At 44.8% G+C, this 25,619-nt stretch overlaps 1 protein-coding gene across 50 annotated transcripts in view; it reads right to left on the bottom strand.

Moving 5' to 3' along the window:
• The window catches only part of MADD (MAP kinase activating death domain), a 41,212-nt gene that overhangs the window by 8,403 nt on the left and 7,190 nt on the right, over positions 1-25,619 (bottom strand). For 2 of the 50 annotated variants that reach the window (XM_077767326.1, XM_077767355.1), the window contains exons 7-30: positions 24,780-24,860; positions 23,115-23,293; positions 22,587-22,822; positions 22,237-22,393; positions 21,421-21,524; positions 21,139-21,329; positions 20,627-20,751; positions 20,110-20,249; positions 19,156-19,257; positions 17,793-17,852; positions 17,329-17,431; positions 16,774-16,960; positions 16,527-16,677; positions 16,019-16,225; positions 14,271-14,324; positions 13,174-13,274; positions 12,525-12,596; positions 12,023-12,181; positions 9,579-9,687; positions 9,234-9,296; positions 8,875-8,995; positions 8,665-8,770; positions 7,168-7,278; positions 3,928-4,035 (exon numbers count right to left, since the gene is read on the bottom strand). In XM_077767326.1, coding sequence (XP_077623452.1) covers positions 3,928-4,035; positions 7,168-7,278; positions 8,665-8,770; positions 8,875-8,995; positions 9,234-9,296; positions 9,579-9,687; positions 12,023-12,181; positions 12,525-12,596; positions 13,174-13,274; positions 14,271-14,324; positions 16,019-16,225; positions 16,527-16,677; positions 16,774-16,960; positions 17,329-17,431; positions 17,793-17,852; positions 19,156-19,257; positions 20,110-20,249; positions 20,627-20,751; positions 21,139-21,329; positions 21,421-21,524; positions 22,237-22,393; positions 22,587-22,822; positions 23,115-23,293; positions 24,780-24,860 — 3,027 coding nt within the window. Of the gene's footprint in view, positions 1-3,927; positions 4,036-7,167; positions 7,279-8,664; positions 8,771-8,874; positions 8,996-9,233; positions 9,297-9,578; positions 9,688-12,022; positions 12,182-12,512; positions 12,597-13,173; positions 13,275-14,270; positions 14,325-16,018; positions 16,226-16,526; positions 16,678-16,773; positions 16,961-17,328; positions 17,432-17,792; positions 17,853-19,155; positions 19,258-20,109; positions 20,250-20,497; positions 20,752-21,138; positions 21,330-21,420; positions 21,525-22,236; positions 22,394-22,586; positions 22,823-23,114; positions 23,294-24,779; positions 24,861-25,619 lie in introns of all 50 variants that reach the window. The other 48 variants (XM_077767324.1, XM_077767353.1, XM_077767312.1 and 45 more) reach the window with 33 other exon arrangements.

Raw genomic sequence — 25,619 nt, forward strand, 5'->3', positions numbered from 1 at the left:
TGGGATGGCAATTTGGCAGACTCTATAAAATTTTTATTTATTAAACAAATTTTTTTAAGTCTTTATTTATTTATTTTTGAGACAGACAGAGAGACAGAGTGCAAGTAGGGGAGGGGCAGAGAGAGAGGGGGACAAGGAATCCGCAGCAGGCTCCAGGCTGTGAGCTGTTAGTACAGAGCGTGACATGGGGCTCGTACTCATGAACCACAAGAATGTGACCTGACTCAAAGTTGGACACTTAACCGACTGAGCCACCCAGGCATCCCTATAAAAAATTTAAATGTATACAAGCTTGATCCAGAAATTTCACACTAAGAATCTAGTCTGTAGAAGTTCTCATGTGAGTGTGCAAAGACATACAGTCAAGTATATTGAATTAAGCATTATTTTTTTTTAAGTGGGAAGGACTAGTTGAATAACTCATGGTATACATCCACATAACACTTGATAGCTAAGCATCCATTAAAAAACAGAGACAAGGGCACATGGCTGGCTCAGTCAGTGAAGCATACAACTCTTAATCTCAAGGTTGTGAGTTCGAGTCCCACACTGGGTATAAAGCTTACTTAGTGAAAAGAAGAGAAGAGAAGAGAAGAGAAGAGAAGAGAAGAAAAGGAGGAGGAAGGGAGGGGAGAGAAGGAAAAAGAAAAAAGAGGAGCCCTTGGGTGGCTCAGTCAGTTAAGCGTCTGACTTGTGATTTTGACTCCAGTCCTGATCTTACAGATTGTGGGTTCAAGCCCCACGTCAGACTCCACGCACTGTCAGCTTGGAGTCTGCTTAGGATTTTCTCTTTCTCTGCCTCTTCCCCTCTTGTGTGTGCACACTCTATCTCTCAAATAAATAAAGTTAAAAAAGAGAAAGAGAAGAAAAAAGAAAAAAAAGGAAAAACAAAGACATCTGTATAATATGTAGACATGAAAAGATGTCAGCCATAAATTAAGTGAAAAAGATCAAGTTATGTAACAATATTTGTAGTTTGATGCTACTTTTGTAAACACTAAAACAAAATTACATATAACTAAATTGTATTTATAGAAATATGCATGTTTAAAAATCACCCCAAACTCTTTGACACTGGTTACTTCTGAGACATAGTACTGGAAGGAAGTGAAGGGAACTTTTACTTTCTATTTCACTTACTTCTACATGGTTTGAAACTTTCACAGCACATACTGTTCTGCTTCTGTAATTTAAAAAAAAAAGGGTAATACAGAGGATTTTTAAAAAGTCTTTGCAGGGGCGCCTGGGTGGCTCAGTCGGTTAAGCGTCCGACTTCGGGTCAGATCATGATCTCATGGTTCGTGGGTTCGAGCCCCGCATCAGGCTCTGTGCTGACAGCCAGCTCAGAGCCTGGAGGCTGTTTCGGATTCTGTGTCTCCCTCTCTCTCTGACCCTCCCCTGCTCAAGCTCTCTCTCTCTCTCTCAAAAAATAAAACATTAAAAAAAAAAGTCTTTGCAAATTGCTCTCTGAGAGATCACGCAGCCAATAGGCTGTGCAGAGATGAGAAAGGTTAAATTAGTAAGCTGACTGTAGTGGGTGACTGAGTGGGGGACAGTCTTATCTGACACTTTAAGGGAGAGGAATCTAGGAGGTGATAAGTTCATTCCATATTCCAGGGACTTGGTATAAGGCTCCCTTGTATGATGGTGAGAGTTAGTCCTATACTTCAAGGAATATTCTGGATTTATTTTTTCAAAGGAAAAGGAAAGGGTGAGAATCACCTGCCATCTCTACGTGATGCAGCTGTCCTAAGTCAGCCCTCAGCTTGAGGAGACACCTAGCCAAATTCTAAAAGCTTCATGGTGACATGAAAATAACTCCCCTTCTCAGCTATACCAACCCGCATGTTCCTGCCTCATGGCAGAACCCCTGCCTCATGTTTGATAAACTACTTGTTCCAAAAGCTGTGGATTTGAAAATCAATCTCAACTAAACCAAAAGGAAACAATACTTGTAAAAATTAGTTAATTTCACTACTTTATATAGGAGTTGTACTTTGTCCTACAATTATGTAGAAGAGATTCATTTTAAAATTAAAAATACAGAAATAAAACATAGCCAACGGCCTTTACAATCCTGGAGTAAGGAAGGTTTTTTTGTTCTTTCTTTCTTTTTTAATGTTTATTTATTTTTGAGGGGCGCCTGGATGACTCAGTCGATTAAGCGTCTGACTTCAGCTCAGGTCATGATCTCATGGTTTGTGGGTTCGAGCCCCGTGTCGGGCTCTGTGCTGACAGCTAGCTCAGAGCCTGGAGCCTGCTTCAGATTCTTTGCCTCCCTCTCTGACCCTCCCCTGCTCATGCTGTCTCTCTCTCTCTTTCTCAGAAAAAAATAAAACATTTAAAAAAATTAATGTTTATTTATTTTTGAGAGAGCACAAGCAGGGGAGGGGCAGCGAGAGAGGAAGACAGAGGATCTGAAATGGGCTCTGAGCCGTCAGCACAGAGCCTGCTGTGGGGTTCGAACTCACATACCGTGAGATCATGACCTAAGCTGAAGTCCAATGTTCAACCAACTGTGCCACCCAGGTGTCCCACGGAAGGTTTTTCTACCTCTGACTCAAAATCCAGAAACTATTAAAAATTAATAGTATTAAACTACTAAAAATTATAGTTGATTAATTCAACTACATAAAAGTAAAAAAATCTGCATGGCAAGAAAGACATATGCAAACTCAGAGGACTCATGAGGAACTTCACAGCGGATAGATCAGGCTGCCCACATCTAAACCCACTGATCACCAGGACAGATGACCATATGGGGCAACCGGCAATATACAGCGCCACCTACCAAGTATTCTTGCCAAAATACTGAACCTGAAACTCATCAAACCTCTAGATTGGACTACTAGTTTATAAAAAATACAAGTGATGGAGAAACCTGTTAACACCAAAGAGATGCAATCAGATGTAATCGGCAAAAAATCTCGAATGTGAGATACTCCATACAGCACATTCTTCAACAGAATAAGTGGCAAAGCGGGAAGGGAACTATTATATGTTAAGAGATACTTCAGAGGCATAGCAACAAAATCATTAATGCATTTTTCCTCTGGTTCAGTGATGCCACTCTGAGAGTCCTTAGAGAACCCGCCCGTGTGTGAAAGGAAGTAGGTGCGGCATCACGCACAGCAGCACTATTAGTAACAGTGCGAACGTGGAAGAAAAGCAAGGGTACATATATATTGGCTGGTTAAATCAACTATGGTACAGTCACACCGTGGACTATGACACGGTAAAAAGAAAGAGAACCAGAGGAAATAGAGTCGGTAACACTGTAATAACGTACAGTGACAGATGGTGAGTACACTTATCAAGGTGAGAGGTGAGCACAATGTACAGAACTGTCGAATCTCTGTGCTGTACACCTGTAACTAATAGAACATTGTATGTCAAATCTTCTTCAACTAAGAAAACCCCCATGAGAACCCTCTGTTTGTACTGACATGGAGACCTCCAGGGTATGTTCAATGAGAAAAGCAAGGTACAGATCAGCGGATACGATGCACTACCTTTCTGTAAGAAAGAAGAAAATTAAGCCCGGATGTTTGTATTTTATTGTGTTTGTATCAAATACCACTTGAAGAAACAAAGGAAACCAATAAAAGTAGTGACCTCCAGGAGGGAGGGGCGAAGTGGATGGGAATTGAGAGGAAGGGAATAAGACAGAGAACAAGCCTTCCCCAGGCCCACCATTTTAGTTGTCTTGACTTATGAATAATGTGACTACATCATCTGTTCAACAAAAGAAATGATGGGGAATCATCTATTATGTCATTTGCATAAAAGCCCAACAATTTAATCATAAATGGATCACGAAGATGAATGAGATAAGTGAGAGAAATATTCTGGCATCAGTTCTAGGAGTTCTTTGTGACTCCCAAATGTTCCTTTGAGACATCTGAACTAGCGTGAACTAGCACTTACCTCCATGAAGAAGATATCTCCATTTGTGTCTGTCCCCGCGTGTACCACAAATGTCTGCTTCTTCATGTGCCGGCTGCCACTGGACCGGATTGAGAGGTCACGTCCATTCTGAGCAAAAAGAGATCTGTTAGAGACATCCATACATCTCTCTCACAGAGCTCTCTGGGCCAAGAATTCCGCTCCCCCCCCCTTCAGCAATTACATTTCTATCAGCACAGTGCCATCTGCTGGCTATAGGCTACCAGGGACATGGTCTCAAACTTTTTTGTTTTAGGACTCCTATATCTCTCAAAAATTATTGACGATCCCCAAAAGCTTATGTTTACGTGAGTTATATTTATAGATATTTACCATACTAGTAGTTAAAACTGAAAAAAAATATATTATTTCATTCTAAAGTGATTTATCATTCATTGATAATACATCCGTTACATGGTTATATAAATAACTTTAAAAAATAACAACCATATTCCCCCCCTCACCCAGAAATGAGACGACTGCCACTGTTTTTACATTTTTGCACATCTCTTTAATTTTTGGCTTTAAAAAATGGCTGGATTCTTATATCTGCTCCTGCATTCAATCTACTGTGACATGTTGCTTTGGTTGAGGTATATAAAGAAAATCTGGTCTCAGAAATATGTATTTGGAAAAGGGAGGAGTATTTTTTTAACTTAATTTAAATTTTTTAAATGTTTTTATTTATTTCTGAGAGAGAGAGAGACAGCGTGAGCAGGGGAGGGTTGGAGAGACAGGGAGACACAGAATCAGAAGCAGGCTCCCGGCTCTGAGCTAGCTGTCAGCACAGAGCCCAATGTGGGGCTCGAACCCACGAACCATGAGATCATGACCTGAGCTGAAGTTGGATGCTCAACTGACTGAGCCACCCAGGCGCCCCCCCCTTTTTTTTTTTTTAATTTTAGAGTGAGACAGTGAGAATGTACGTGGGAGAGATGGGCAGAGGGGGAGAGAGAGAATCTCAGGTTCCACGCTGAGCATGGAGCTCAACATGGAGCTCAATCCCACAATCCTGGGATCACAAAATCAAGAGTTGGATGCTCATCAACTGATAAATGGATAAAGAAGATGTGGTATATATACAATGGAGTATTATTTGGTGATGACAAAGAATGACATCTTGCCATGTGCACCAGTGTGGATGGAACTGGAGGGTATTATACTGAGTGAAATAAATCAGTCAGAGTAAGACAGATATCATACGATTTCACTCATATGTGGAGTTTGAGAAACTCAACAGATGAACATAGGGAAAGGAATGGAAAAATAAAATAAAAACAGAGAGGGAGGTAAACCATAAGAGACTCTTAAATACAGAGAACAAACTGAGGGTTCCTGGATGGGAGGTGGGGGGTTAAATGGGTGATGGGCATTAAATAGGGCACTTTTCAGGATGAGCACCAGGTAACCAGGATGAGCACTTTTCAGGATGAGCACCAGGATGTAAGAGATAAATCACTGGGTTCTTCTCCTGAAGCCAACACTACACTGTATGTTAACTACCTTGAAAATAAATTAATAGAAAAAGAAAAAAAGAGTTGGATGCTCAACCAACTGAGCCACCCAGGTGCCCCTGAACATTCTGTACTTTGTTATATTAAATCCCTTTTTCTGCCTTACATTTTGAGTGGATCTTTACTCATACTTGAATTTGTAACACAAATTCCACACAGTGATCTTTTGGAAAATACTGGTTTCAGTTATGCAGCTTTTTCCAAATATCGACACATTTCATTACAGAAATATAAAATATCACATTCATTAATATCATCAATCTCATTGGGGTGCCTGGATGGCTCAATTGTTTGAGTGTCCAACTCTTGATTTTGGCTCAGGTTGTGAACCAGGGTCATGGAATCAAGCCCTACGTCAGGCTCTGTGCTGAGCTCAGAGCCTGCTTAAGATTCTCTTTCTCCCCACCTTGCAGTCTCTCAAAAAAAAAAAAAGAAATCTGGGGTGCCTGGGTGGCTCAGTGAGTTAAGTGTCCGCCTTCGGGTCAGGTCATGATCTTGTGGTTCATGGGTTCGAGCCCTTCATCGGGCTCTGTGCTAACAGATTAGAACCTGGAGCCTGCTTCAGATTCTATGTCTCCCTCTCTCTCGCTGCCCCTTCCCTGCTCATGCGCACTCTTTCTCTCAAAAACAAATACACATTAAAAACAGAGTTTTAAAAAATCTTATTAAAAAATATCAATCTCACTAGAAAAACCTTTAAATATCAGGAAGACTCAAGCTTAAAAGTCTCCCAAATAAATACCCAACTCTGAATAACCAAGGTTAGTCATTCTTTCAAGTAAAAATGACGTCCCATTACCGAAGCTCATAGTGCATCTTGTAACTCAAACTGTCACAAATTGCTTTTCCTTGAAACAACCATCATATTTTGGTTTGCAGCACAAACGCTTTCTGTATATTCCTCATTCTGTCACATAAAATATTAAAAAGATGTATAATCAAAGATGAGATTTAACAAAATTAATGAATTTTAACTCTTTCATCAAGAATACACATAAGTGAAACTATTTTCCTTTCTCTCTGTTTTTAAACTGAGAGGGCACTCCCATGGCTACCAGCATGGTTTAGAGCCACTGCCTCACGGTGTGAAGGTCTCCACAGTTGTACCTATGACTGTACCATCAGTACAATGTCACCCTGGCAAAAAAAGCCAACAACATTTTAGTATTATTATGAAAGTAGTTTTTCAGCCAATGGATCCTCAGGAGTCCACGGACCACATGTTGCAATGGCTGCATGAGGATGATTGTAAGACAGAGAATCCTATCACAGAACAGAAAGACTAAACCCTCATCTAGACTCAAAACCCTATTTTTATTTCATTTATTTATTTATTTAAAATTTTTTTAATGTTTATTTATTTTTGAGAGAGAGAGAGAGAGACAGAGTGCAAATAGGGAAGAGGCAGAGAGAGAGGGAGACACAGAATTGGAAGCAGGCTCCAGGCTCTGAGCAGTCAGCACAGAGACTGATGCGGGGCTCGAACCCATGAACTGTGAGATCATGACCTGAGCTGAAGTCAGATGTGTAATCAACTGGGTCACCCAGGCACTCCACAAAACCCAATTTTTAAGACTCGGTTTTCTGAAAACATACAAGTCAAGAAATGATCCGTGGGGAAGCCTGTGCACCGGGTGACAAGGCCCAAGCCTGGGAGGTGACAAGTGCAGTGGGAAGGGAGCCTAAGCAACTGCCTGGCCATGCTTACCAGATTTGCCAGCTGATCAAGCACTTCATTGATTTGCTGGCTGTACACAAGCCCAATATGGGACTTTCCCATCAGGCGCCTCACCTTCTTCCGGATGTCATTCTTATTTACCTGGAAAGCCAAAACAGGATCTTAATGAGAGATCTCCTCTTGCAAATGAGGTAGAGGGAACGTACAAGCAAGTTTCCGACCATATGAGACAATTTGGAGTCCACAACACTATTCAGAGAAAATATTCAACCGTCTGTTTTGCCCACAGGCTGGGAAGGAAAACCTTGGTTCTGCAGAGTGGCTTCTGCAGAGAAGTAGGTTTTAGAGCAGGTCTGGTTCAAGCGGACAGGGTTCAAGAAGACACTTCCGCCCTATCCCCAGCCAACGCCATAATGTTCACCCCCAAAGGGGCCCTGAAACCCCCTGGGGCTCCTCGGAGAATAGTTCAGAAATGATGCCTCAGAGTAGTGACATTCTGGCTCAGTTGTAACAGAGACACGCCCCCAGGGTTCGGGGTCATCACTCTTTCCCAAGCACAGTTAACTGGTACCCCGGGCTCAACAGAATGGAGTGAACCTTCCAGCAGAAAATGAAACAAACTAAGTCGGCCTTTAGGGTGTTCTTGTTCTCTGCATCTGATCAACCCATCCCTTCATATTTAGGAGGGGAGAACAGGAGGAGGAGAAACCCAGGGGCTCATTCTCAAAACAACCCTCTTCTACCCACCAACCCCAAACTCATGTTTCCGTTTCAAAGCAAGACTCCTCTATTTGGTAACATACTTCTTCCACAGCTGTAACAACCAAGTAAAACCAGGTCAAACTAGAACATACCATTAATTTTTTAACGAGCAACTCTTTTTACATCTATGAAAAATTCTATATGATAAAGGGCTAGTGCTAAAAAAAATGAATTCTAGGGGTGCCTGGGTGGCTCAGTCGGTTAAATGTCCGACTTTGGCTCAGGTCATGATCTCACAGTTTGTGGGTTTCAGCCCCTCATCGGGCTCTGTGCTGACAGCCAGCTGAGAGCCTGGAGCCTGCCTCAGATTCTGTATCTCCGTCTCTCTGACCCTCTCCTGCTCACGTGGTCTCTCTCTCTCTCAGAAATAAATAAAAACTATAAAAAAATTTTTTAATGAATTCTGACTATTCTTTCTAATGTTTTAGAAACTAATACTTAAGAAAATATTTTTTAATTCATTGTATTCTTTGGGGAGCTCTACTGGCATCCTAGAATTACTAGCAAAGGAAAACCATTTAAAATCGAAAATAAACAAATGATATAGAACCACCAATCATCTTTATAAAACACTGCTTAGCACAACAGACTGGCAGCTTCAGACAAACAGATCAAGTGTGAGCTAGACCTCAAACTCTCAGTGAGGAAGAGAGCCCTAGTAAGATGCTCGGAGAACTTCCCAAATGTCCCAGAATCTAGGCCATAGGAAAAAGCCTTGCCCTTCTGGCATCAGCAGTAGCTGGGCACAAGCAAAATTGGCATTACCTTCATCAGCAGCATGTAGGAGATGAGGTTGTGCAAAAGCGTGGCCAGCAAACGATCTTCATCATCCTCCAGACGCTTCCGGTCATGTTCTCCCAGGGACAGGTACCTAAGCAGGGGACCAGGGACAAGTCAGACCTCAGATGGGAGACCACAGAACTAACTCAGAAGAGGCTGAATTTGCATTTCCCAAGCATTTGCTAAATCTCATACCTGTCGATCATTTCCTGGGGACCCTGGTCCATACCCATCCCTTCTCTCTCCAACATCACGGCATCTAGGAATGCATCTTCCCAGAACTGCATTTGGTCCCATAAAGTAGAACGTTCTTTGCCTGTGTAGAATAGAATTTTTCTAGGGGCTTATTTAACATATAAAGCTGCCAAACATATAGCTGCCAAACCCAAGTACAGAGTAAACTCCAGATAGAAGGGACAAATTCTAGGACAAAGGAAACGTAAGCCTCTCCACCCCCGAACTAACATTCTGCCATGAGCCCCAGCTCCTCCAAGTGAGGCCCCACCCCTCCCGAGGAGGAGGGATGCACACAGCACACAGAGAAAGGTGGTTACTTATAGAAAAGGTCTCCATAGCCGCATCCTCTAACTGGTCCCACATCGATCCTTTGTCCCTTCCTGCCAATTTGTGAGCAGGAAGGACCATGGTAGCAAGAAAGGAAAGACAGACAGACAGAAAGACAGAGGCTGTTGATTAATACCAAAATCCAGTCTTTTCTAGAGCTCACCTACTGCTACTTGCAGACCCAGTGAGTCGCCTGCTTCAGATATAAAAACGCCCTCTAACCTCAGCCCTGAGATCGGCTCAAAGCTAAGCAGCCAGTTATTCAGCGCTACCCTCTTCCCCAGCTGAGTCCAGCTTTCTTCCAGTGCAAGAGGCCTTCCCAGTCTGTTTCTCACCTAGGAGTCCCTCGTAGAGATAGACTCGCTGGCTTACATCTTCAGAAGAGCGAACTGGGCTGCCCACCAGCTTCTCCTTGACACTTGGCTTCAAGCTGTGGGCTTTCCCCTACAAAGAAGAGGTGACTGGTCAGCTGTCCGAGGTACCGATGGCTAGGGCAAAGTAAGCCATCAGCTCACTAAGATGCTCACACACCTGTTACTTTTCATTAGCCAACACAGACTCCAGAAGTCCCACTTTTGCTACTCTGCTTGCCCCAAGGATTTGAACAGAAGTCAATCTGATAATACTGTTTTCTGTTACTGCCTCCTAAAAGTTGCAATCATGTTTTCATTTTGCTTATCTTTACTGTTAAGTCTCTATAAGACCATTTACTCTTAAAAAAAAAAAAAAAAAAGCAAATTCTCTGAAGCAGCATGATGCAGTAGAAAGAACACTGGTTTTGAAGTCAAACTGACCAAGGTTCAGATGGCTGTCTCTTACTAGCTGTGTGACTTTAGGCATAAAACTTACATTCTCTGAGTCTCATTTTCCTCATTTATAAAAGGAAGGTTATGTATCATGTACCTCACAGGACTTTATAGGAATTAAATTAGAAAAAAATATATAAAACACTGAATAAGGCTTGGCACATGGTATTAGTAAATGTTAATTTTCTCTTTCCTACTGTGTCTTAGAAGTATCTGCCCCTTAGAAATATCCCTAACTTTATCTGCCACCTCTGCAATAGTAGACTTTCTAATCATTCAAAAAAGATTTTCAACTGGGTAAGAGGTAGGTTTCATGCCCATTTCACAACTCCTGCAACAGCATAAGCAGAGAAGCAACCGATCAAAGGTTATTAGGCAATACCTAATTAGTGTGTCTAGATGCCAGTCTCCAGATTCATAGACCAATTCTTTGTTCAATGTACCATACTGACTTAATCCAATTTATTTCTTGCTGTTTAGCCTTTTTTGAGCCAAGAAATTTAGGTAATTGCTCTCAGCAACTCAGCTGTACAAAAACAGCCCTTGCCCACCAGCATAGAACAAGTAAGAATTTGTCCCTGGAAGGTGCTCGGAAAGGCAGCACACAGCTGAATGGTTTCGTGCAAGACTACTACCCCATATTATCTATCTTCACTTCCAGAATGGAGGCACACAGGAAGGATTTAAAATACTCTCATTAAAATGGTCTATTTAGACTCAAGGAAAGTTAAGGTCCATTAACTTCAATGACTTTGCTGACTCTCCATCCCATCTGCCACCTTCACTCAGGGATGTCACCTGCTCTATTAGAAACACATACAACAGGAAGCCCCGAGGGTGGGAATGATCACCAGTGTTAAATATTTGACTGCATTTAAATTTCATCTTCCATTCTCCCCACAGACCAAAGATAAGGACCTATAAACTCATAGAGAATATCCATTCTTGACACCAATAAAGTGGTGTGGCAAGTGTATCAGAGTGCTTAGTGCTGCCTAAAGAGGCATGTATATACCAAAAAGTAGGGTGTCTAAAGGCAAGAAGTAAACAGAATTAATTTAATTCCAACTGATCGCTGGCTTTTTACATGATGTAGGGCAAGTTCTTTTTCTCCTAAGGCTTTGTTCCCCTCACCTGTCAGAAGAGATTAGTCATGGAAACAGTGAATTGCAAACTTCTTTGAGAGTGAGAATCATGCCTTAGTCATTCCTCTTTCTTTAGTACAGAATATAGCACTTAGTGAATCACTTAATAGATATTCATTAATGAATGGAAACATCAAATAACTATAAAAAATATACTAAAATAGGGGCAACTGGGTGGCTCAGTTGGTTAGTGTCTGACTCTTGATTTCGGCTCACGTCATGGGAGCTCACAGCTTGTGGGTTCAAGCACCATGTCGGGCTCTGTGCTGACAGCATGGAGCCTGCTTGGGATTCTCTGTCTCCCTCTCTGCTCCTCCCTTGCTTCTGTGCACATTCTCTCTCTCTCGAAAATAAACATTAAAAAAAAAAGAAATATACTAAAATAAAATATAAATAAAATAAAATGGTATTTTAAAGTGCTATATAAATAGAGCAGTGACCAGATAAAACCAAACTATTCCAGAGCAACAGGCAGATTGGTACAGAGTGAGAGCTATAATTGCCCTGATGTTGCCACAAAGTACCTATCACCTTGTCTACTGTAAATGTGGGGATTATTGCTACTTAGGATTTGAGGCCCTTATCTGACTGGGAGGGGAGCCCAACTTCTCAGTGATATCTTGAGAGGGTCCTAAAAGCCCCAGATCAGGGAGTCAAATAACTCTGAAAAAAGATTTGAGAAACATTATTCTTTGAAGCCAAACATATCAGGACTATCCATTCCTTACGTGCTCTTTTCCTTCTAATTGCCCCAACTTTTCATTCTTTTCTAACCCATTGCCCTCCCATGAAAGAGCTGATCTCCTTTTGTAAGTAAACAAAACTCACAAAGATGGTGCTGGTAGCAGAGTTGGTCTCAATTTCACTATCAGACAAAGTGCCCCGAGAGCTGGCCAAGTGCGCGCTGCCCTCACCACCTGGTCCATCACCTGCGTTGCTGCTCAGGTCACTGTCTGCTCCAAGGGTCTCTCCAGAGCTATTACTTACCTGGAAAGGAAAAAAGGTAGTAAGGGAGACTCCCCAGGGAAAGGTTCCCAGAAACGCCCCACTGTTAGAGCTCTCTACTGCCATAAAAAAAGGCACTGAACTTCAAAGGTGTGTCAGACAGCCTCTGAAAGTACCTTCTTTACAAGATGAGGTGCCCTGGGTGAAATCTCAGGGTCTGATCCCACGCACACAAACCTAGGACAGGTGAACATCTCCACCATAAGAACCAAGCTGACATGAGACCAAAAGCCTCCAAAGGAGAAAGCAGCCCCCTTTTCCAGAGGGGAGCTCACACCCCACCCACCAAGATGCCAATGTGGTGTTCCCCTACCACGGTGCTAACTTCAGAGTCCTGACTTGAGCTTCGGATCATAACAGCTGGACTCACACCAATGACAGAGTCTGGATCAGTCCTCTGAAACGACATGGGGGCTCAGGCACATTAGAGGGGGGTGTCCCATTTACTCTTGGTTTCTCTAAGAAATACTGTATCTTCTTCCTTCTCCCCACCCCCAACCTAATTACCATCCCTAAACAGGTCATGAGAAATTTACTTTTTTCCTGAATATAAAATATACATGACTTACATAATAAAAAGTAATAAACACTAAAAAAATATATGCTCACTACAGAAAATACGAGAAAAAACAAAGAGACAAAAATAGGCCATAAATCGACCACTGACATTAACCACTGTTAAGGTTTCAGTATATTTCCTTTCAGTCTTTTCTACATACATTTTAAAAACAAAATGGGGACCATACTACATGTAGCTTTGTAAAGCACTTTCCCATGTCGCTAAATTTTTGAAAACAGTCTTCAATAGATGTTAATATCACGGTACATGGATTTATTATGCTTATTTCATCATTCCCCTAACGCTGGGTGTGCATATTGTTTTGAGGTTGTCTTTTTTTTTTTTTTTTAACTTAAAAAAGTATTCTGAGAGAGCAAATTTAATGCTCACAATTCTTAACAAGGTCGTCACAAACCTGGGAACCAGATGTCAGGCTCACGCCACTGTCCGCGCTGATCTGGGACTTTTTCTCCTCTGTCTCACCGAGGTCAAAGACAGGTTTGATTACTTCAGGCCCTGGGTAGGGGAAGACCTCTGTCACCCAGTGCACACACGCAAGGGGCAGGCTGGCAAAGGGAGGGGGACAGCAGCACAGCCTGGTCCCAGACCGGTTCGGCGTGTCCCAGTCACCTTCCCAGGGACTGCCCCCACCTCAGGCCCCATTGGAAGAAGTCCCCAGATGCCTTAAGAACCAAGTGGGACAAATTAAACCTGGTCTCAAGGGGCTCTGCAGCCATCTTCACAACCTGAGAAAATTCTGAGCAAGTCAATTCTAAAACAGAAAGCTCCACAAATTGTCTAAACCACATTCCACTGCACTCAGAGTCAGAACTTCTCTGCTGTGTGAGACCGGTTATGGGTCCCCAGGCCACTCGGTGCTTCCCTGGCAAACGTGTCTAAGGGGGTAGAAAAGGACAGGCCCGATGAGATACAGAAACACCAGCTGTTTCTGTGGACACGGCCTACCCCAACCCTACAGCTTCTACATTTGAGATTAAAAAAAACAAAACAACACACTGTCATTTTTCCCCACCCACCCACAATGGTATGGCAGAAGGACAGAATGACAGAAAGCAAGAAAGCGTGCCTAGGCAAGCCACCAGAGAGAGCTGGGAAGCTACAGACTCAACACGGAGGGACAGCAACCATCTCTGCCAACTGTGCCCACAGGCCTTCTAATGGGTGAGGGAGATCTCAGCCAATGAGGGGCACTGAAATAGGCGAACATTCTCCCCACCAACTCTGAAGCAACAGAGAACCAAGGTCTAAGGGACTTTACTCGATAGACACCCTGATTACAGCCTGATTGCTAGGAGGGGGGTGGGGGTGGGGGAAGAAGCAGCCTACAAGTCACATACCTGTGAACCACATGCCACCTACCTGCTTTCATTCCAAATATCCCCCCAAGAGCAAATTTGGGGTGGGGCTGACAAAGGGAGCCTGCCCCAACTGGGCCTGGGGAGTTGGCAGGTATGGGAGATTTGGGAACAGGAAGGGGCATTTGTTCCTTACTCTGTTTTTCCAAAGCTTTTTGCTTTTTCACTTCCTGGTGCTTGTTCCACAATTCTACCCCAGATGCAATGTAAGCAGGAGAGAAAGACAGACAGAGTCAGAGGCTGGTCAGACAGACAGAATGGAAACCCACCCACCCAAGCTGATTCAGTCTCACACACAGGATTACATATCAAGAGATAAAAAGAGAGCTTCGTTTTGGGAGGTTGAATATCAAGAGATCTAATGCCTTCCCCCGAGTCATGAACTAAACACTCTAAATTCCTAGCCCAAACCTTAATGTGGTAGTAAAAACCCTGCAGAACGTTACAGATGGAACTGCCTTGGATCAAGCTCCTTCATTTTAGCATGAGGAAACTGATCCTAACGAGGCCGGAGCACTTGCTCAAGATCATGTAACTTAGGATCACCTGGGATCATGCTTTCTCTGCCAAATGAGCTGGGCAACGACAATTTTTAAAGATCCTAGACACATGATCACTGCAACCAGCCAAAGGGGTTCAGCAGGGTGAGGACAAATCTGTTTGATTCACTGGACTGGACGAAGGCCACTCATGCAGGCAGTTAGCATCCTTCCTTGTTGCTACCAAAAGATCCAATTCACCCTCAGTGTCGGCGCCTGCCCTGCCAAGCGACCCATTCTTAGCCAGTCATCTAGAAAAATGCTCCCAGTGAAGGTGACAGAGAACACTAAATAGTCAAGAATAGGATCTTTGTCGGGTAAAGAAGAGAGAATACTGATCATAGCATTCTTTTCCTAGAGGAACTTGAGTGTCTACTTGATCCAATCTCTTCATTTCCCAGATGAGGAGACAGAGGTCCTGAGAGAGGAAGCGCTTTGCCCAAAGTCTCATTCCTAGCTGGGGGCAGATACAAGACTAAAACTCCAGACCTCCAGACTTGCAGACCAGTACTTTTTCTAGAACATCGCATCGGGCAGGAGGAAGACCGGGTTGAATGCCTCTAGGACACTATTCTGCTGGCTAGAGAGAGAAGTGCAGTTCCCCAACAAAGGAAACTGGTTCTTCCTCCCCATTTTTGGAAGCATACGACAACTGCTAATGATGTGACAAAGAAGCATCAGCTGGAAGCAAACTGCCCAGGGAAACAGAACCATCGAAAGAAAGACACAACCTAGATGACTCTAGGTCAAGTAAGTCAAATGGAGGTGACACCCAGGGAGCTCACTAAGGCGCTGCCTCAGTGGGAACAGAGAAACACCAAACGTAAACAAGCTCTTAATCGAGTCCAGTAAGGAAAGGTTTAAAGAAAAGCTTATTCAGAAATCTAGACCCTGAGGTCCAGGGCCTGGGGAAATGAGGTTGCTGGACACACCCCAGAAGAAGCAAATTTGAAGGTAGTGTAATGGTTGGATGGGGAAAAACTGGCCAGACAATCATAATCTTATAGGACAAAGATGCATCTATAAACTTTCTTACGGCTTCCAGGACCTCACATCTGAAGGAATGGGACAAGGAATATAGCTCAGACTCCCTGCACTAAGCCTCACTGGCCCCTCGAAGCACAAGTTCCAGTCTTCCTCTAAGATGTAGGTGGGGGTGCCTGCAGAAAAGCATGAGGGATAAAGAAGTATAAAGAATATCCATTGGAAATGGATGCAGACCTATCTTCCTCTCTAGAAAGCAAAGCATGGGGAAAAGAAAGGCAGGATTCTGAATGAATTGAAAGGAGAGAGCGGTATTTAAGAAGCCCGAACCCTCCACCATACCAAACACGGCAATACGTACCAATAGACGCTACAAAATTCTCTTCCTTTAAACTTCTGGTGTCTAGTTCTTTAGGACCCTTTCCTGCAGCACTTGGTGCCCGAGGTCCCAGTTGGGGAACTCTCAGCTGTGCCATAGCCTTTGGGTCCCCCCGCCCAGCCAGGCCAGGATCCTTGCCAACTGGTGTATTTATGCTCTCTGTTGGACTTCTCTTCCGCTTGTCTGGTTCTAGGAAAAGAGGGAATATAGGAAGAGGTCAAGAGAGACACTGCGCGGGAATCAAGCTATGGGAATGAGCTGGGAGAAGCAAGGAGGATGTGGAGTGGAAGAAGTGCAAGGAAAGAAAAACAGACATCTTATTTTTCATGATAGAAAAACACTCAATATGTATAAACACGCAATAGAAAAGAAAGCCCTGGAGCCTGCTGGGAAGCAGCCCAGCACTGGGAAGCTTGTGAAGGAATGAGCCTTCTTCGGAGAAGAGTGGAAGAGTTGTGGACAGCGCCTGCCCTGCTGGTGCGATCCCTACCTTTACTGTAGTAGTGGGTCTGGGCAATCTCCAGAAGCCCAAAGGTGCTGGCCATGCCTCCCAGGCCTGCATGGGCATAGGACTGCTCCAGGCTGAGAACCGTGCACTTGAGCAGGTCTAGCATTCCCTTGTACACCTTTCGACTGACTTCCTGCAACAATAACCCAGGGGCTGCAGTGGGCAAAGTTGCCTCTGGTGTCCAGGTCCCTCCGGCAGTTGATTCCCGCTCCTCACCCCAGACACTGACCACATCAGGGATGATGTCTTGCCGGGCATCGTCCTCCGACTGCACCGTGCGGTTCAGCTTGCTCAGGACAAAGACGCGCAGCTGCTCGCTCTCCAGCAGCCGGCGCACCTTTTTCGTGTTGAGCCAGCCAACGCCCTGGCCGTCCAGCACACTGTGTACCACCTCCTTCAGGAACTGCTGGTTCTCACTACGGGGTCCACACACAGCTTCTGTGGTCATCAGCTTCTTTGCAGAGCACCCCGCCTCTTTCACCAGAGCGGAAGTTTGCCACCAGGGGCAAAACACAAAGCCAAGTCTCCAGAGGTGTGAGTCCCCTGCACCCCCCACCTCTCTGGATAGCCTGGTGTGCCCACATACCCACCGCTGCTGTTTCGTTCTTCTCACCAGCATGAGCCACTACTGCTGCATGGGAAGTGAGAATGCGCAGGGCTCACAAGAACGGATTTCATCCACCCAACTGACACATCTTCTCCCACTCCTGAGCCCCGCTACAGTGTGGCACAGGAATCGCTACCTCTACCAGAGAACTTTTGGAATAGCTCAGCCATGGATTACCTAGAATTGCTGGATCGACCCTGAGGTGATGGAGGCTCTCTTTTCACTGTTGGGCTGTGTTTAATTACAGATGACTTCTGGTCCACTAAGGCCCTCCTGTTTCCTATAGCCAGGAAGGTAGGAATGAGAGACATCACTACTGTAGTCCAGCAGCCCGTGTCAGCACAGCCCTGGGAAGCCACGTTCCACATCCGTTCCCCAGAGGGCCGGGTGAGGGTGACCCCAGGGCATCACACATAGGCAGAAACCAGCCATGGCAATGTGGAGGAAGTGGGGATGGAGACTCAGGCCACTCCACATGCACCAGCAGCATGCCCCATGGGCAAGCACGGGCGTCACGGGGGACAGGGCAAGGCAGGTCACTCATGTGATACCGCTTGCTCCATGAGGAGGATGGCCCTCAGGCAGGCACAGAAGATGCTAGGAAAAAAAAAGATCATGCACAGCTCACGGGCAAGACCCACCTTCACCACTCCCGGGGCCGGCTTCAGTAACAATCTCCATTAGAGTATTTAGCCCAAATACTGGGACACAAAATACACAATTAGTAGGTGCACCATGATACCACAACCCCAGACCCCTCAATGGAGCTGTAATTCAGATAATCTGAGGATTCTCCCAAAGCTTAGTGCACATAACCTTAGTTCTCAGGCACCTCAGAGCTGGAAGCCAAGAGATCAGGAAACAACCAAGGCTCTAGGAAAGACCATCCTTAAGACTATGGCCTCTCAGAGCCAGGGGCAGGGAACATGACACAGGGGACCTTCAGGTACTAAACAGGCACATGCATGAAACAAGGACCGCTGGTTTTCATGACACATCTAGCACAGGGGTCCACAGGGCCTGCTGGTGTGCAGAGAGAAGAGACCCGTCTTGCAGATGCTGTCATGGGAAGTGGGGCGGGGGTGTGAGGATGGGAGGTGGATGGGAGTGGGGAGTGCACAAATGAAGCATCGGCATGCGATGAAAGCGCTTCAATTGCTCCCCTCCCCAGCTGTATCAAATGAAAATCAGTGACGCTAACACTCCTCTACCCCTAACCTGTGGAGTCAGGTGCAGATGTACACCGCTGTGCTAGTCAATCCCCTACGCCACTAGCTATTATGTCCCTCTGCCCCTCTATCCTATGTTCCCAGCCCCACTGAAGGACACTCTTTAGATTCCTGGAATTTTTAATCACTGGGAAGAGAAGTCAGTTTAAAAAATATATGGAGCTGCTTCTCACTATGCTTTCTTTCTAGTGTAATTAAATATTTCAGCACAGTATCTAGAGAAAACAAAAGTCAGAGTAAAGGCAGAAGAACCCTTCAAACTCTGAGAGATCACAAATGAAAATCAGACAAGGTCTTAAATGCCCTTAGAAGCCAATCAATCCTATCTGGCCCACCCACAGGCCCTAGTTAACACGAAGCTAAGGAGGCTTTTTGACGCTAGAACACCGCCAGGGTCTCTATGAGCATCGCCCTGCGGGCCAGCTGATCATGATGAAGCCCGTCCTACACTCATGCAGTAGGAACCTGGCAGACGAATGGCAGCAGCTGACGATCCCTGTGTTAATTATGTACACCTGACACAGCTCCCCCCAGAAGCAGCGGTGATCTCAGTTGATGTTATCCTAAACGATACCACAGGGCCTCTTCAGCTACAAAGACCGTTTCCATCTGAAAACCAGTGGAGCCCATAATGTGCAATGAAAGCCATGAGAAGCGGTATGAGGGCAACAGCCAGATCAAATGATTCATCATACACTGCGCTCCTGACAAGCACCCATAGGCCTGAAACGTCTCCTAGAGAATCCTGGTTTGGCAGAAGGAGGGCGGCAGTTACCTTTCAGACTGGGGAAGGGTGTGGTCTTCTCTCGGGCACCCTTGGTGGGCAGGGTGAGGTTTGAAAGACTGAAGCTTGTACTGTGGTTCCGATATAGGCTGCCTATCAAGGGGAGGGTGTGAGAGCGAGGAGTTAGGAGCATAAACATATTGTCATCCCCATCTTCCTCCTTTTCAAACATAATCCCACTACCTCTGATCTACCTTAAAAAGGACCAAATCTAAATCAGGGCAAACAAAGGGGCCACTGTCAGGACTGCTCAAAACCAAGTAACAACTTTCTCTGACTACCACACATGGGATCGGACAAGTCTCCCATCAACTGCCAACTCAGCATGGAAGCTGGCAGTTAACGCATTTTTGGTCAGAAGTTGGTGCTGTCCCTATCTGGCTTTTGAAAAGAAGACTCACAATCATAACTATACCTGATGTTGGCATTCCTGGTCTGTCCTCAATCTAACTGACACTACCCCTCATTTCTGGAAATATTCTCTAGGCACAAAAGTCAACCTCATATAGATTTCAAAGCATGTTGAGGCCCGGGTGGGTGGGGGATGGGGTGATGTGGAAAAAAAAGAAAAAAAAAAGATTTCAAAGCATGTTCGTGACAAAGTCCTTCATCAGGCAAAAAAGGTATTAGATATGCACCCAAATCAAATACTCCACCAAATATATGTACAAGTGTATGATTTTTAATATAATGACTATTTTCCAGTTGACCAGCTGTTTTACCTGCAACAGACTGACACCTCTCGGTATAAAGACAGTGATTAATATGTCCCTGTCCTTTTCTGACCTCCCTTGGAAATACCTTATTCGCTAATACCCAAACAACTGGAATGGGGGCTTGATCAAGCCTACCCAGTTCTACCTGTGGAGTTCTAAGCAGCATCCACCATAGTCAGGCCCCACTGTAGAGAAAACAGACAGAGGCATGAGAGCTGAAGGCACTTACTGGCAAAAGACATGATGCCCCCGAAGCCCTCGGTGCTGTTGTTGGAGACGGTGGAGGTGGGAGAGCTCGCTCGAGAGTCTGACTCTGCGTCTGAGTCGCTTGCCAGTTTCAAGCTGTTGGGCCGCAGCAGCTTTTGAGCCCTTGAATGCACAGTGGCACCTATGAGCCCCAGGCAGGGGTACCTAGTCTCGGGAGTGTGGGCCCTACGCTACACTGCAGTCACTGCTCCCTTCCCACAATTTCTATATGCCTGGATCAAAGCACCACCTTGGGATGGCAGGCCGCGAGGGCATTCAGACTTCTCTGACTTCCTGATTAACCCTCACCCGGGGTCCACTGTGATGAGATCCTTCAGTCACCCATCTAGAAGGAATCCCCAGGCTCTCACCGATTGCCATTGACATGTTGGCTGAATCGGGGAGTGTAACTTTCCCCCTGCTCATCATCATCTTCCTCAGGGGGAAAGCCACATTGGGGCTCGAAGTATGGATTGTCATAGGTTCGCCGGCGCACTGACCCCTCTCCAATTTCTGTCTGACGCCTGTCCGCGGTCGATTTGCCAATGCTGGGAGGCATGGTGGGGAGGGGCTTGGAAACGCCTACTGCTGCCTTATCGTCCACCTCCGTTGAGTCAGCAGGTTCCTAAAGGCCATATTAAATAAAAACTGGTCACCTGGTGCCCAGTGATACCTTCCTGTATTCTCAATTTGGCAGGACCAAGCCAGGCCTATCAGATTCCCATCTCCTATCCTAAGGGAACATGTGAGAAAAAAATTTCTATGACATCCCTGCTCTCTGTTCCCACAAACTATGCAAAGGGGATCTTAGCTAAGCCCTGAACAAAGCCCAACGAGTTCCCTCTGGAATCAAAGCTACGTCTCCCAGGCTCTAAGCTATGGGACGTACAGAGACAAAGACAGGAAGACTATGAAAAGGCAAATTAACAGCTTCAGCCTAGCCTTCCTCATGGAGGTATGACCCACATAAGTAATAGTTCTCACTTATCCGCCCTTCCAAGTCCTCACGTACAGAATTAGCTCCATGGATGACGGTGCTGGGGCTGCTGCTGGCGGTAGTGCTGGAGCTGGAGCGCAGCGGGGGGTTTTCCTGAAGGTTCTCGCTGTCTGGGCCGGGTTCCTCCGATTCCTTCTGGTTCTGCAGCTCTGCAATCTCCACCTCACTGGCATCCCCCAGGGCTGCGTGTGTCAATGGATCCACATCTGCCAAAACCCAAGGTGGCTGGTATAGATTATACCATCCCAGAGCCTCAAACCCTGCCCAGAGCTGGCCCATCTCCCCAGGTACGCTTACTAGGGGTATCACCGTTGATGTCACATTTCATCATTTCACTGACAAAGTCACCAAGGGAGGAGTAAGAAGAGCTGGAGTCATCATAATCCATGCTATCACTGCCACTGTGGAGTGAAGCGCATAAAAAAAACAACACAAAAATAAGAATAAAATAGAAAGAAGGGCCAGGAAAAGAACCAGCAATCAGCATTTGGAAAACTAAAAAGGGGAGCATTCTCATACACACATATACACACACTGTAATATTATTCAGCCATAAAAAAGAATGAAGTCTTGCCATTTGCAACGACAAGGATGAAGCTAGTTGGAGTCAAGTCAGAGAACGGCAAATACCCTATGATTTCAAAAATATGTAGAATTTAAGAAACAAATCAATTGAACAAAGGAGAAAAAAAGAGACAAACAAACCAAGAAAGAGGCTCTTAACAATATAGAGCAAACTGATGGCTACAGGAGGGGAGGTCAATGGGGGGAATGAATGAAATAAGTGATGGGATTAAAGAGCACACCCATCATGATGAGCACTGGCTGATGTGTAGAATTGTTGGATCGCTGTATTGTATACCTGACACTAATGTAACACTGTATGCTAACTATATTGGAATTAAAATTAAAAACTTAAAAAAAAGAGGAACACTCTTAAGGCCAGGGAATAAGAAAAAATAAGGAAGCCAACACAAAACAATCAACCAAAATATCATCAAGGCTTCAAACACTCAAACACTAACATCTAAGTCCTATGAGATTCTGCCACGGTGCTCAGTAAGGACTAGCGAGAGCCTCTTGACCTTAAAAAGCGGTTTTGCTGCTGCTCACCTGTCATCAGTAGGGTCCGAGTCAGAGTCACGCTCTGGTGGCAAACTCAGTGCCTCAGCCAGCTGGGAATTGCTATCATAGACTCGATAGTGGATAGGCTGCAGCTGATGAGCATACCACTTTGGCTTGTCACCAATCAGGGCTGGATCGAACATGTCTACCCATAGACAAAAAAAGAATACAGTTAGCAACAAGGAGGGGAAAAAAAAAGAGCAAAACATAGAAGAAAGGTAGGGAAAAGTCTAAAGCGAAATAGGAATGGAAGGGGCAGATCAAAGATGAGAAAAGGAAAAAGCAAAGGGAAGAAAGAGACATCAGCAGGACCAAGAAGCAGGGGCAGGTGGACTCACTGTTGTGAATTCGCTGGAAGGCATAGTTGGTGGGGTTAAGGACCCATTCTCCAAAGTACTCCACAGCCTGAGTCCTGGCCAGCTTCTCAGCAAAAGGAGTCTGTCGGGGACGTGAGGCTAGAAAGGAGCCAGCTTGAAAAGCTACCACAGGCCGAGGGAAGAGGCGCAGGGTACGTGTGTGCATCTGAAAACCCTGCAGCACGTTGGGGGAGTTGAAGAAGCGGACCATGGCCACTCTGGGGAAGAAGGGGATGGTGAGATAATCTGAGTCCCACACCCTGCACTAGAAGGGTTCCTACGATCCCAGGTCTCAGGCCACCTCCCCAGGCCATCATTTCACAGGTTTCCAACATCAAAGGGGAAGGGCTCTTAAAGAATCCTCAATCTCTTTCTTCACTCAAGGTCTAAAATGGCCTGAGACTATGATGAATGACTTCTTCTTTGCTTTTACTAAGGTGACAAATACACCTAATGAGAGAGCAGAACCCAATCTAAGCACCTGTGATGGTCTAGTCGACTTGGTCGTACCTGGTTGCAACATCCACAGAATCCACATCGTTGCCGTAAATGAGTGGGTTGAACTCAGTGGAAGGTGTGGACTGCAGGTCGTTAGAAGGCCTTCCCAAGAGAAGGGGGATCTCTTGGCCTTCATGGAATTTCTCCAGATTGAGGATGGGCTGGGTGTTGAGACTCATGCTGGCAAGGGCCTGTAGAACAACGAGAACTCCCCTGTACAAGGCAGATTGCTGGGCAGCTGGCCAAGCTCATCTCCTAGGAAAGAGCCTTCATCTTTGAAGTAAGAATTAAATACTGTACTTTAACCTTTAGAAGATAATCTGAATTATGTAGCTTTTCAGTTTAAGCTACGTTGGTTCAAGGCAAACTGAGCAAATCTGAAGTCCAGGTCAGTAGTTTTTTAATTTATTTTAGCCATGAAATGTTGTTTTTCAATAACATGTTAAAATCTGTATGAAAATATAAACAACTGAGACACATAAAAGTAAAGCTTCTCTGAAGGATACAAGGAACCCAGAACCTCACATGCTCTGTGTTACTAGCCTAAATCAGCCCCCATGAGGCTCCATGGGGCAGTTTGAAAACCACTGGTCTAGACCAGCAGTGCTTCTTAAATATTCATGAGCATCAGAGTCATTGGGAATGTTGTTAAAAATGGAGATTTTCTAGTTCAATATATCTGGGGTGATTCTGCACTTTTAACAGCCGCAGGCAATGGTAATGCTACTGGTCCATGGACCACACTTCAAGTAGCAGGGGTTAATGAGCTCACAGGATTAATGAGCCCATGGATCTTAACTCCTACAAACATTTAAAGTACCATTTGTATATCAACCTCTCCATCTCATCAGTCATACTAAAGTAATCATCAAGAATGAAAATGCAGCAAAGGAGGACAGAGAACTTTCTCAACTTGCAATCCTCACAGACTCTGCAGTAACAAGACACCGTATTACATCAGCAGGGATGAGCAAGTCAGAGTGAGAGGGATGCTACAAAATGACCCGTTTATACCCAAACAGGTATCTAGAGGTACTGCTGAGCAACTAAGACAACACAGAGATTCCTGAAGACCCTGAGGATGACAACAAGGATTCCTAAAAGTAAATACAGAGCTATCTACTGGTAGTGCTACATAACACACACAACAGGGCAAAGGAACGGGGCCTTGTTATATTTTACCTTCAGGTACTGTGTTCAGCATGCAGAAGAGGAAGAAAAGCAATGAAAAGTGTATTTAAAAGATTAATCAAAGAGAGGAATTTTTGAAGAAAGCATTTTTTAAGGACCTAGAGATCGATTCAAGAGGAAAATACAAAAGGATCCAGACTAGCCAAACAACTAGCTCTTTCCTTACAGGACTGAGAGAATGCTCTAACCCAAAAAGAATGGCACATGTGACAAGAAACAGAAAGTGAAGACTTTTTTTTTTTTAATATATATAGTATTGTAAGTATTAGAGGGTGGGAGGCGTACAAGGAATTACAAGGAATCTAATAACCTTTTTGAGATTCATCCTGCCACCCAGAAATGGGATACACCTCTTCTTAAGCTCACCCAAGGCTAAGAAAATCTATTCCACTTGAGGTCTGACAGGAAACCGGCTCTCACAACAGCTAGAGCCTGCAGCCACCTTGGAGTAGCTATCACTCCTCTTCCTCTGCATGCTTCACCCACCTGCTTCAGATGCTTTTTCAGCTCCAACGATTCCGGTTCTGGCAGGATTGGTAGCACTTCGGCATTGGTGGGAGCATTCACCTGCACCAGAAAAAGGTAAAAGGCATGACCTTAGAATTGACTGCTCAGGAGTTACTCTTACGTAAGGGTAAGTAGCAGTTGTATACATGATATTTTCACATATACGTAATCACGTATATTATATATACGAATATATTACACATGCACATGTATTAGGTATACACATATACACTGATGTGATATACCTGCACACCTGAAAAGAAGTATACCTCAGTGTTACTAGTGACTGTGTCTAGACAATACGACTGTGGTTTTTATTTATTTATTTTTCCAAAGTTTATTTTGAGAGAGCGAGTGTGCGTGCACGGAGGTGGGGGGGAGAGTCAGAGAGGGGTGGGAGAGGGAGAGAGAATGAATTCCAAGCAGGCTCCACACTGTCAGCATGAAGCCCAAACCAGGGCTCAAACCCAGGAACGGTGAGATCATCACCTGAGCCGAAATCAAGAGTCAGACCCTTAACTGGCAGCTACCCTGTTGCCCCTGGTTTTCATTTATTTCTTTACACTTATTTGTATTTTCTAAAGTTTTACAATAAACACATGTAAGGGCTTCTTGCCAAAATTTGAACATATTCACACCGCAGAATATTACTGTACTTTTTAAGCCTGAAAGACACTGTCTTACTAGAACCCATTCCCCAGGAAAACCATGAGATGACCTACACCACAGGCCGTGGTCCCACAACCACAGCGCCTCCTGCTCCTAGATGCAGGGCAGCACTTCATTCTGGCAAAACTAAATCTTGTACTCCTTTCGTCC

The sequence above is a fragment of the Crocuta crocuta genome, unplaced genomic scaffold (genome assembly GCF_008692635.1).
Source record: "Crocuta crocuta isolate KB4526 unplaced genomic scaffold, BGI_CrCroc_1.0 scaffold330, whole genome shotgun sequence".
Lineage (NCBI taxonomy): Eukaryota > Metazoa > Chordata > Mammalia > Carnivora > Hyaenidae > Crocuta > Crocuta crocuta.